Genomic DNA, 12,160 nt, shown 5'->3' on the forward strand with positions numbered 1-12,160 from the left:
AACACATCCGACAAGTGCTGTACAGAACTCGTCAGGGAGTTAACCCACGCCGGCTCCTGAGAAACCGGGAGAGGGGAAATAGGGAGACTGCGGGGTACCACCAATTGTCTTGGGAAACCCTGCATGGGTGACGACACCACTGATTGCTGGGACAAACCCATCTGCGTAAACGCGGGCTGCGGAGCTAACTGGCCCACTAAGGTTGTAAGCACCTGAGCGAAACAAGCCCAGGGCGGCTCCTGTACCGGTGCTGTAACCGTAATAGGCCGCTCCAACGACAAACACTGCCGGCAGAGGCCCTCCGCGCTACCCTCCCCCTCCGCTATAGGTACTTTACACGTAGTACACTGCAGCCGGAGAGGAAAGTCACTTTCAGACATGATGGTAGAAAGTATGTGACCCCTCTCACCAATTTTTTTAAAAAGGCGAGAGACCACCCTGCAGCACCGCACCGCAAGGGCTTTAGCAGAAAGAACAGGGACAGTAATAAGGCTGACAGTCAGAAATGGAAAGTACAGGCAGCAGCGCTAGCACAGTCACATACAATGCAAAGAAACTCAATTCCTGCACTAACCAGCGCTGATAAATCAGCTACACAGACACAGAGTCTGGTAGGACACAGCGCTGCATACAGACCTGACCACAGCGGAGGAGAGGTTTGCGGGGGGACCCAGACCACGATGCCTCCGTCCAGACTTCCAGCAGCGTTCACCATGCGTTCTTGAAGATGGCCGCTGAGGAGCAGAGAGGAGGCTGGCCTGGGGGAGGAGCGCTGCCACAGGGCCAGTCGGCGTGTTGCAGAGAGGGCTGTGTGCAGCGGGGGAGGCGCCGGCTGTGAGACAGGGAAGGCGCGTTCCCCTGGCATGCATTTAACCCGTGGGGCGCCGCAGCGCTACCGCTCTGCCGCGGTCTTGCTGTCCCAGGGGGGTAGTGGAAGCGCAGGTTAGTACCTGGCTCCACGCTGCAGCCAGTCCCCAGGGAGCCCCCTGCCTGGGGACTTCTGGACCATGTATCAGCGGGGACCCACCGCGGGACCCCGCTGCTTACCTTGCTGCCCCCCTTGAATCCGGCCATGGTCCTAAACATCTGGGGTCGCCGCTAGCTGTGACCCCAGATGCTTACCAGCATCCCCGGATCGGTACCGGCGTTCTGGTACCGGCGGGGGTGTAGGGAAGACTGCATGGACGTCAGGACTGACTGTCCATGCTGTACATCCAGATGTGCAGCCACAGCTGCAAAACGAAAACTTCAGGGGCTCTTCATGGCCCCCCTCTAACACGTGCAACCGACTCCGGCCAGGCACCGAACTAAACTGAGATGCCTTGGCTCGGGGGCGGGGTATAGGAGGGGGACCCTAGTGCATCCTGGGAGGCTGAAAGCTTAACTCTATGGTGCCCGATGACTGACGTCACACCTATACCCCAAGGTATCCTGTGGATACCCTATGGACCCTGAAGTAGAAAAGGCATATTTGGATTTAGACGCCGGAGGAACTTCGTCCTCATTCACCAAGGCTGTGCGGACTGCCCGAATAAGTCCAGGAATATATACCTTGGACCTAGCGTCCGCCTCCTTAGTACGGAGAGGTTCCTGGTCGGAAAGATCCAGAATCTCCCCATCATCAGACGTCACTTCGTCATCCTCATAAGGAGCAGACAGAGACGCCACCGGCCGCTATGTGGCCGCAACACAGACTCCCCTTGTAACACCTCCGACAAGTGCTGTACAGAACTAGTCAGGGAATTAACCCACGCCGGCTCCTGAGAGATCGGGAGAGGGGAAATAGGGAGACTGCGGGGTACCACCAATTGCCTCGGGAAACCCTGCATGGGTGACGACACCACTGATTGCTGGGACAATCCCATCTGCGAGAACGTGGGCTGCGGAGCTAACTGGCCCACTAAGGTTGTAAGCGCCTGAGCGAAACAAGCCCAGGGCGGCTCCTGTACCGGTGCTGTGACCGTAATTGGCCGCGCCAATAAAAAACACTGCCGGCATAGGCCCTCCGTGCTACCCTCCCCCTCCGCTAAAGGTACTTTACACGTAGTACACTGAAGCTGGAGAGGAAAGTCACTCTCAGACATAATGGTGGAAAGTATGTGACCCCTCTCACCAATATTTTTAGTATAGCGAGAGACCACCCTGCAGCACCGCACCGCAAGGGCTTTAGCTGAAAGAACAGAGACAGTGATAAGGCTGACAGTTAGAAAGTAAAAGTATAGGCAGCAGCGCTAGCACAGTCACATACAATGCAAAGAAACTCAATTCCTGCACTAACGGCGCTGATAAATCAACTACACAGACACAGAGTCTGGTAGGACACAGCGCTACATACACAGACCTGACCACAGCGGAGGAGAGGTATGCGGGGGGACCCAGACCACGATTCCTCAGATCATAGGCTTCCAGCAGCATTCACCATGCGTTGGGAAAGATGGCCACCGAGGAGCATAGAGGAGGCTGGCCTGGGGGAGGAGCGCTGACACAGGACCAGTCAGCGTGTGCAGAGAGGGCTGTGTGCAGCGGGGGAGGTGCCGGCTGTGAGACAGGGAAGGCGCGCTCCCCTGGCATGCATTTAACCCCTGGGACGCCGCAGCGCTACCGCTCTGCCGCGGTCCTGCTGTCCCAGGGGGGTAGTGGAAGCGCAGGTTAGTACCTGGCTCCACGCTGCAGCCAGTCCCCAGGGAGCCCCCTGCCTGGGCACTCTGGACCATGTAACAGCGGGGACCCATCGCGGGACCCCCCTGCTTACCCCCTTAAATCCGGCCATGGTCCTAAACACCTTTGGTCACCACTAGCTGTGACCCCAGATGTCTACCAGCATCCCCGGATTGGTACCGGCGTTCTAGTACCGGCGGGGGTGTAGGGAAGACAGCATGGACGTCAGGACTGACTGTCCATGCTGTACTTCCAGATGTGCAGCCACAGCTGCAAAACGAAAACTTCAGGGGCTCTTCATGGCCCCCCTCTAACACATGCAACCGACTTAACCACGCTTACCCATGTTCTGCACATTAATGTCCTGTATTGTGGAATGTACATGGATTATATCCCGGGATGGTCAGTTTGTCAATTTTGTGATGAGTGAAACTTCCCTACCAAAAAAACTGTACATTAGCTTCTGAAGAAGCCGACAGCCACTCAGCGAAATGCTTTAAGAAGGACTTACCATATTTGTGGGACATACTAAGGACTTACCACATTTGTAGGACATACTAAGGACTTACCACATTTGTAGGACATACTAAGGACTTACCACATTTGTAGGACATACTAAGGACTTACCACATTTGTAGGACATACTAAGGACTTACCACATTTGTAGGACATACTAAGGACTTACCACATTTGTAGGACATACTAAGGACTCACCACATTTGTAGGACATACTAAGGACTCACCACATTTGTAGGACATACTAAGGACTCACCACATTTGTAGGACATACTAAGGACTTACCATATTTGTAGGACATACTAAGGGCTTACCATATTTGTAGGACATACTAAGGGCTTACCATATTTGTAGGACATACTAAGGACTTACCATATTTGTAGGACATACTAAGGACTTACCATAATTGTAGGACATACTAAGGACTTACCATATTTGTAGGATATACTAAGGACTTACCATAATTGTAGGATATACTAAGGACTTACCATATTTGTAGGACACCAGGATAGAAACCCCTGCACTACACTTTATTCTGCCAGGACCATTTTCATTCCTCAGTGATCGGATCCAGCCTAGGACTCCAGGATACTATACAACTTTGCAAGGACATCTTGCTAATACCTGTTGGGACCTATTATGGACTGGTATTATGCTTCCGTTTCATCTTGGCCTGACAAGTGAGTTTATTTCAAAACTGCTTCCTTTATAATACAAGAACATCAATACTTGCAGTCCTATATTTGGGGCCATATCCTAGGACACTAATCCTACGTAATGATTGCTCACAATGTTTGCTGCTGATTTTATGGGTGTATTTTTTTCATGTTTGTTTTCTCTATGTCTATGCTTTAATTATTTATTCACCTTTTAGTTTTTAATAAATAATTTTACCTGATGATATTATCAAGCCGCCTGTTTATTTCTCTAACTGATAGCGCCGTATTATTCATCTTTAGTATTATGGAATGTGCATGGATTATATCCCAGGATGTTCAGTTTGTCAATTTAGTGAGGAGTTCCCGAAAAAATACCATTACTGAACCGCATTAACGTGGCGCCATCCTGACCACCGGTAACATGGGAAGGATACACATGTTGGTCTTTATGCAGGTAGGCGCTGTACAGAGCATCCTCCAGAGCTCCGGGGGACGTTATCTGGGAACGGTAGACATGTTTCTGCAGAGCCCCCTGTACGTTCTGTACGCTGCACGCCCAGTAACAGGACAAGACGCACTTCTCCAGGCAGTGTGGTCTCAGTGTTACTCCCGCTATGAATAACAAAGAAACACGGAATCAGCATCACATAAAAAGCGTCATTAAATAAATGGTCGTTCGCCGTTTAGAATAGAAACAAAAAATACGCTGGGATTTCGGAAGTCAGAATGCCGATGCCGGAATCCCGAAGGTAAGTATTGGGGTTAGGGCTAGCACTAGGGGGAGAGGTTAGGCTGGGGGTGGGTTAGGTTTATGGTGTGGGAAGAGAGAGTTTGGTTTAGGCATTAGGGGGGAGGTTAGGTTTAGGCACCGGGGAGGGAGGGTTAGGATAGCAGTACTTACCTTTAGTCGTCGGCATTATAACCTGGTTAGGAGTCTGACCGCCGGAATTCCGAGCACCGCCATCCCATACCCAACCCCCAGTGCCGCCTAGGTGACAGCTATGCAGTTGTTTACAATAGGTGCAAAGATAGAAATGTGCTGGAAATCACACTGAGCAATAAAAGTTTCCATAACCAAATGGCCAGGAAAGCAAAGGTCCCTTTGTCTGTTGTTTTTTCTCTGTTACGGGTCACCGCAGTTTTGCACTTATATAAATGACCACATAAAGGGCCCGATGCACGAGTGCCCGCTAAGTGCACGCAACGCCTATGTTCAAATAAACGAGCAATTGCTACTGCACATGCGCAAAATATTCTAAAAACCCCTACGGCGCATGCTTTGCCCTGAGTGTACACACGTGTAATATTTTTGAATATATAGTTTCTATGTATTTTTCTTTATTGAAAAGCAATAAAAATACACTTGAGTTAACACTCAAATGCGCTATTGCGTTCAGCAATGCTGGTATCAGAACTGGCGAGGGAAAACCATGGGCGTGCAAGGGGGATGGTCTGAAGTTATCGCAAAAATAAAATCTGTGTTAAGTGTGTACCGCGGGCGCGCTAGTGAAAGCTGCTGCGTTTTCAGGCGCAGAGCCGCGGCTACAGAGGCCGTGTTCAGACGGAGAAATTGCACCTGCCATAGTGGGGAGTAAAGAATCACCGGCGGTGCTACGGCGTACAGAGACCCCGATAATGGGCCTTTCAGTGCCTCACCGCGGCTCCGCAAACATAGGCACCAGCGGCTATAACTGCACGTATCTCTGAATGAGGCCCACAGTGACCATCACAGGTTAGGATGGGCTGCCAAGCAATTGGGGCATTTCATTGAAAGTGACTGATTTCATCTGATAGGGGTTGTCCACACTTAGGCAACCCTCACCGTTATAGCACAAGGGGATCCACCGTCTGCCTGTTACGTGAAGCCAGGTCACACGGTAGAGGACTGGACTGTTTGCGCCCTCCTGTGCTGGTAGCTGTGGTGCAGCCTAGTTCCCAATTTCCAAATGTGAGCAACCCCTTTAACGGTTACACTAACGCTGGGGAAAATAAAGACATTGCCAAAAGATGCAGATTGTTGGCAAAGTGCCTCCATACAGAATGCTGTGAAGTGATTTAGGGCACGTACATATTTGTCTTGGATTATATATAGGTATGATCTAAGTAGGACACTAGTGTAAATGTGAACTGATCCTGTAGATACCTGCAAAATTCACTGTAGAAAGCGAATGCAGACGGCGCACGCACAGTACCAGGCATTACGCACATGGACGCTGCTTAAAAGTACGGAGGGATCGACCCGAATGTTGACAGACCACGCCTTGATACTAATGATGACAGATATGGCTGGAAAAGCAGTGGGCAGCCGTCCACATGAAGACGGATGGATAATCGGCATAGATTGTCAGATGCTCGCACCAGCACGAGGAAGCGGCCGCAGATTGGTCGGACCCAGAATCAGGCCTAAGGTCTTTATCTCTAGTCACCACTGTGAGGAAGCGGGCGTGTCCTAATGAAACTTAAATCGTGCAAATCGCCATCGTGCACTATATGCCAGAGTTCCCAAAATCCGCCATTACAGTCCATGTTTTAAGGATATCCAGTCCAGATGGTCAAATCAAATTGACTGAGGTAGTAATTAAGTCACCTGTGCACAAACATAGATATTCTTAAAACATGGACTGTAATGGCGGAGTTTGGAAACCTCTGCTACATGCATTATGACAACTATTCAGAATACACTATGGCAGGGGTTCCCAACCACGGTCCTCAAGGCACACTAACAGTCCAGGTTTTAAGGATAGCCATGCTTGAGCACAGGAGACTTAGGGCCTGATTCAGACCCACTCGCGAGCAGCTGTCCGCTCGCAAGTGGGTCGATGGTGTGCACTGCGCATGCGCACGACGGAGGGTGCTCCGTCGTGCGCATGCGCGAGACGCGACGAGCGAAGGACTTTCTTTCGCTCGTTGTGTCTGATCAAAGGGGGCGTGCTGTCGATGTTGATTGACAGCACGCCCCCTTTGGTGGGCGTGCCTGCCAGACGGAGGCGTTCCCAAGGGAACGCCTACCGTCAGAAGTCGGCCCCACTGACATCACTAGTAATGTCAGTGGGAGCGATTTTGTCTCTGATAGAGCCAAAATCACTCCTGGCCTTGCGGTTGAGAAACTCAACCGCAGGCTTCAGCTCGCACTGGCGATGGTCAAGACCATCGCGACCATCATCCTGCACGCTCGTATATGCCGTGGGTGGTGACCCACAGCTATACGAGCGTCCAGGAGGACGCTCCATATTTATGGAGGTGGGCCCTCATTCAGAGCGAGCGCTCTGGTCAGAGCGTCCGGCTCTGAATCAGGGCCTTAATCAGTACTGCAGTTATTTTGATTTAACCACCTATGCTCAAGCATGGATATCACTAAAACCAGGACTGTTAGTGTGCCTTGAGGACCGAGATTGGGAATCACTGCACTATGGGGTCAATCCAATTAGCCGCGAAGGGTGCGATTTGCCGTCGCCACGGCGTAAGAACACCGGTAACAGCACCTCATCTCGCACCCCTCACGGTTCTCTCATATTTACTTGCAGCCCTATGGACTGTAAGCAGAATTCAGGCTGCAGAAGAGCGAACAATGGATTTGCGGCTATTTGGATTGACCCCTATGTTTCTCCCATGTTCCGTTCCGGGGACGAGTGTCAGTGCACCTACCCTTAGAATAAGCTATAGGTGTAACACAGACCCACAGAGAGCTCCTATGTAATAATTCTCCTGCTGGATCAGGCATTTTTTGATGGATCCATGTGTGTTTTACCTAGGGATGTGAAGGCTCGGATAGGTTTGAATTTTCCCGCCAAGTTCGGATTTTCTCAGCCAAAAATTGGGTCTCAGAAAGAGGCAAAACGTCATCTTTCATGGACAAACATCATCTTCTATGGACTTTTGTCCATGAAAGATGACGTTTTGCCTCTTTCTGAGACCTGATTTTTGCCGGGAAAAATCCGAAGTTGGCGGGAAAATTCGAACCTATCCGAGCTTGCACATCCTAGTTTTACCATAGGTGAACAAAACTGCAGTATAATATACACCTGGAATAATCCGGGCCAGTACGCACTATTATTTATTTATTTTTTTTTCGGTCTAAACTTGCGCTGAGGAATTTAGCTGGGAAGCGCCAGCTCAATTAAATAATCCTGTGCTGCAAAATAAAATCCACTTAAGTGCAAGGCTAGACACGATGTCACCTGAGCTGCAACCCGCCTTCCCCAGTCAGACAGCGCCAACCTCTATATCCCCTGCAAATGAATGTATGAAAAAACTGGCACATTTGCGCAATTGGATGCACGTGCATTAAAATATGAGCGCCAGACGGCAGCACACATTACCATTTAATGTGATAGAAAAAAAAAAAAAATTTAATTTCCCCGCGCACCTGTATGTTTGTAAGGAAATATAAGCAAGAAATACCGTTCGCAGAGTGTCCTTGTCCACCTGTACGGCGGCACTCCGCGCACATCGCTCAGAATTGAGTTTCCCTCATACAAGACGCTAAGATCAGGCAGAACACGTGTTTCCATGAATAAAAGTTCCACTGTGCTGGGAACATTGTAGTTCTAATAACATTGGCGGCATAAACAATATGGCTTCTGACATGTCTACCATTAATGGCCACATTTAGGAGATAGTAGAAAATACGGCTACAGGGAGCTACTCCTCAGCTTGTCAAGGCCACGTTGGGCTGCACATTGGACATGTGTGTACCGACTCAGAGCTGGGAGGGTGGTTGTGAGCGCCCTAACGGACATCCAAATCGCAGTGTACAAATAAAGCTGCCTCGTATTTGTGCGCGACTTTGAAAAGCAGCCAGTAGTTACCCTGCATGCAAGAAAATACAATTACATTTCCAACTCTGGCTGTGCGGCTTGTCCGGGTGCGATTTTGTAAATAGTATGCGTTAGATAATTCTCTTTTATCCTTGTGGATTAGGACATCATAACGCAAATTGTGAGTATAAAGCGTAAATGTGCATTGTGGATTGGTAGCTACGGGTTACACTTTGATATAAATACCCCCGTGTCCGGTTATAGCGTCGGATCACTCACTCTCAATCGTGGCGAGATCCGGATTAACAATTTCCAAGCCAAAGGGATTCTTCACTTGTTTCATCTGCCTCTTAGAGATGAAGGTATCGGAGTTTGTTTCATCGGAGTTCCTTAGTATGACCGGAACTTCCAGACCAAACCTGCAGCAGGAGGCAAAGGACACGGAGCTAAACATTGCACAGTACACAATACAGCAGCCAAAGCAAGAACGTACATGAATTATAAATGCTACAGTGGTAGCAGCCATTTTATGGGGGCAGAAGCAATATTTATGAGAACGCAGCTTATCGATTCTATGGGTAACAAAAAATCTAAATACAATTAAAAGTGTCATAAGAGAGCAGGGTGTGTGTGTGATTTCCTGGGGTCCAAGACGCTCTCCTTCCCAATAAGACACCCTAGTACTACCCCCTCCCTCCAGGTGCCTTATTCCTTACCTGATGTGTAACGGAGCGCTGGGCTGTGGCATTATAGCCTGGCACCCTCCCACCAGCCCATTATAAACATGAAGCTACTGTAGCAACTTCAAAGGTAAGACGCTGCTTAGCTGGTGCCCCTCCATTTCAGGAGCCGGCGCTCAGTATGGAGACTCCATGGTGACAAATAAGAAACTGTTGGGGAGATGTATGAAGGGGCCCTCTAACGGGCGATAAAGTGAGGTGAAGCAGGTCAAGACACCGCCCCCATGTATTAGAAAAAACTTTTGCCGAAGAGGGAGTGTTAACTCACCTATCCAGCGAATCACACTCTCCCTCCTTTGTCACCTGACCAGCGCTTGCAGCGAGTCTGTGCATGCTCTGGTCAGAAGCTCTCGGCGGCACCCGCAGATAATTGAAAGAAAAAGAAATAAATCTTTACTGTATGAATGATCCCTGTAAGAACAGACAGCCGACAGAGCTGTGTGGTGTGGTAATGACAGCTGCAGCTGTCGAAATCGATAGCTGCAGATGTCGGAACGATCAGTGCCACTGGCCGTTCATATGCTGCCTCCCCACTTCGGCGCCCTATCTAGGGATAGCGGCACCGATACCCCTGTCATTCTGATCACTTCCCTGCATTATTACATGCAAGGAAGCGGTAAATGCAGCACATGACGTGCGCAGTTACTGAATTTACCCCTAAGTCACTTACAGGACAGAACATTGCAGGATATGGACATGGTCTGCATCAGCCGTCATAATACCCAAGGGATAGGTGCCACTGTAGGAAGTGGAGAGGAGATGATGGTATAAATGACGGTAGAGGGCCCTGCTCGTCAGAGCTTAGTCTACAGAGGAGGGGCAGGCAGTCAGGGGTGACAGATGGGCTAGACGGAGAGCATGGAGCAGTAGGTTAGGATGAGAGCTGAAAGGCTATAACAAAGAAGTGGGCCTTGAGAGCCCATTTGAAGTTCTGTAGAGGTTGAGAGTCAGATAGGGAGAGAGTTCCAGAGGTAGGGAACAGCACGGGCAATATCTTGGAGTGCGAGGAAGTAATCAGTTGGCATGAGAGGCGGCGTGCATTTGTTGAGCGAAGTGGGCGGGCGGGATTGTAATGGGAGATGAGGTCAGATATGTAAATGAGAGAGGATTGGGTGAAGGCTCTGTAAGTGAGTGTGAGGCACTCGCATTGGGTTCTGAAGGGGAAGAGGAGCCAGTGTAGGGTTTGTAGGAGAGGGGAGGCAGATGAACCAGGCAGCAGCACTGAGGACAGATTGGAGTGGAGAGAGGTGGGAGCCAGGGAGGCCAGATGTGTCTTATATGTCTGAGAGCTGCTATGACGAATTGTACATGCTGGGGTAACTTGTATAATGGTGCAGATGCTTTGTTGCGATTGCCTACTTTTAGTATAGAAGACATGTATAAGGTACAGAAGCGGGGAAATTGCTGCTAACGTCAGTGTTTATATATGAAGTCAGAGAGACAGGGGATGTGTAAAAGCCAGATCTATACTAAACATATCAAATAAGCCCGATCCACACTAGGCCCTCATTCAGAGCCGCTCGTAAGCGGCCGCTCATTCGTACTGACCGATGTTCGCACATCTGCGCATGCGTACGGATTTTAATACGCATGCGCGAACCAGTCAGTGCGGCCGAAAATCGTTTGTTCGCTATATAGCGAATGCCTGCTACTTTGAGTGACAGAAGGAGGCGTATGTGGGTGGTAACAGGGGAAGGTGCTTGAAAACGGGGAGTGAAATTCACAACGCAGGCGTGCTTAAAGGTCAAAACGGGCGTATTAAGGGAGTGCATAATTAATCCAGCAGCGTCATTGACCACGTCACTTGTTTTTTTTTTTTAACTCAGAACTGCTCGCAAAATAGCGGTTGAAAAAACCAACCTTAAGAATAGCGAGTTCATACGCTGTACGATGTACTCGATTAATCTATTAAAGAGCGGACATGACGTATGGTGCGAGCGGCCAGGGGGCGTATTTTTCAAAATTACAACCGCAAGTTTTGCTCGCTCGTTCAGACTTAGAGGCGTGAACAGACCGCAAAGTGCGAACGGTTCATTTGAATAGCCACCCCTTTTTAGAAAACGAACGACCGCAAATAGCGAGCGGCTCTGAATGAGGTCCTAAATTCACTCACACATCCAGAAAAAATAAAAAAAGGATCCAGCTTTTTCTGTGCATTTAGTATGGATCCAGCTTTTTCTGTGCATTTAGTATGGATCCAGCTTTTTCTGTGCATTTAGTATGGATCCAGCTTTTTCTGTGCATTTAGTATGGATCCAGCTTTTTCTGTGCATTTAGTATGGATCCAGCTTTTTCTATGCATTTAGTATGGATCTGGCTTTTACCCACATCCAATGTGGGATGAACAGCCTGTGAATAATCTACCATGACTACTTTGGCAGGCTGGGACATGTAGTTCCACAAAGTAGAAAGCAGCTGGCTGCCTGGCACTGGCCTCCTGCCTGCACCCTGGCCCAGCTCACACAGCCCTGAAGAGGGGGCATCAGATGGCAGAGGCGCAGACACAACCCCTCACTGGCCACTTACCACCCCAGCACTAGCCCACACGTCACTACGAAGCAGACAAGCACCACAGCGATGTAGAAAAGGGGCGAATATTCGTATAACGTCGCCAGGAATATCGCTGGCATAGCCGAATCAGCCAGACGTTTTCTTCTAAGTGCCAGCAGCTCGATGCGCGAAATTGCCTGTCCTCATAGTTTTGGCCCAGCTGGGGAGCCATAGCCAGCGGCCGCCCTTCCATTCTTCCTCGGTGATTGGTCATCAGTGAGGCAACGTATAGGTCACATGTCTTAATGTCAACGAGTGCGTGCCGGCCATCTTTGACTTG

The 12,160-nt window shown here is 49.6% G+C and overlaps 1 protein-coding gene across 2 annotated transcripts in view; it reads right to left on the reverse strand.

The window, feature by feature from the left end:
- CGRRF1 (cell growth regulator with ring finger domain 1) overlaps window positions 1-12,160 on the reverse strand; it is a 33,420-nt gene that overhangs the window by 20,982 nt on the left and 278 nt on the right. Inside the window, exons 1-3 of one of the 2 annotated variants that reach the window (XM_088447518.1) lie at window positions 11,857-12,026; window positions 8,870-9,009; window positions 4,268-4,445 (exon numbers count right to left, since the gene is read on the reverse strand). In XM_088447518.1, coding sequence (XP_088303644.1) covers window positions 4,268-4,445; window positions 8,870-9,009; window positions 11,857-11,960 — 422 coding nt within the window. In that variant the 5' untranslated portion in view covers window positions 11,961-12,026. Of the gene's footprint in view, window positions 1-4,267; window positions 4,446-8,869; window positions 9,010-11,856; window positions 12,027-12,160 lie in introns of those variants that run through there. The other variant, XM_088447519.1, reaches the window with a different exon arrangement.

The sequence above is a fragment of the Taudactylus pleione genome, unplaced genomic scaffold (genome assembly GCF_031769625.1).
Source record: "Taudactylus pleione unplaced genomic scaffold, aTauple2 ptg000433l, whole genome shotgun sequence".
NCBI lineage: Eukaryota > Metazoa > Chordata > Amphibia > Anura > Myobatrachidae > Taudactylus > Taudactylus pleione.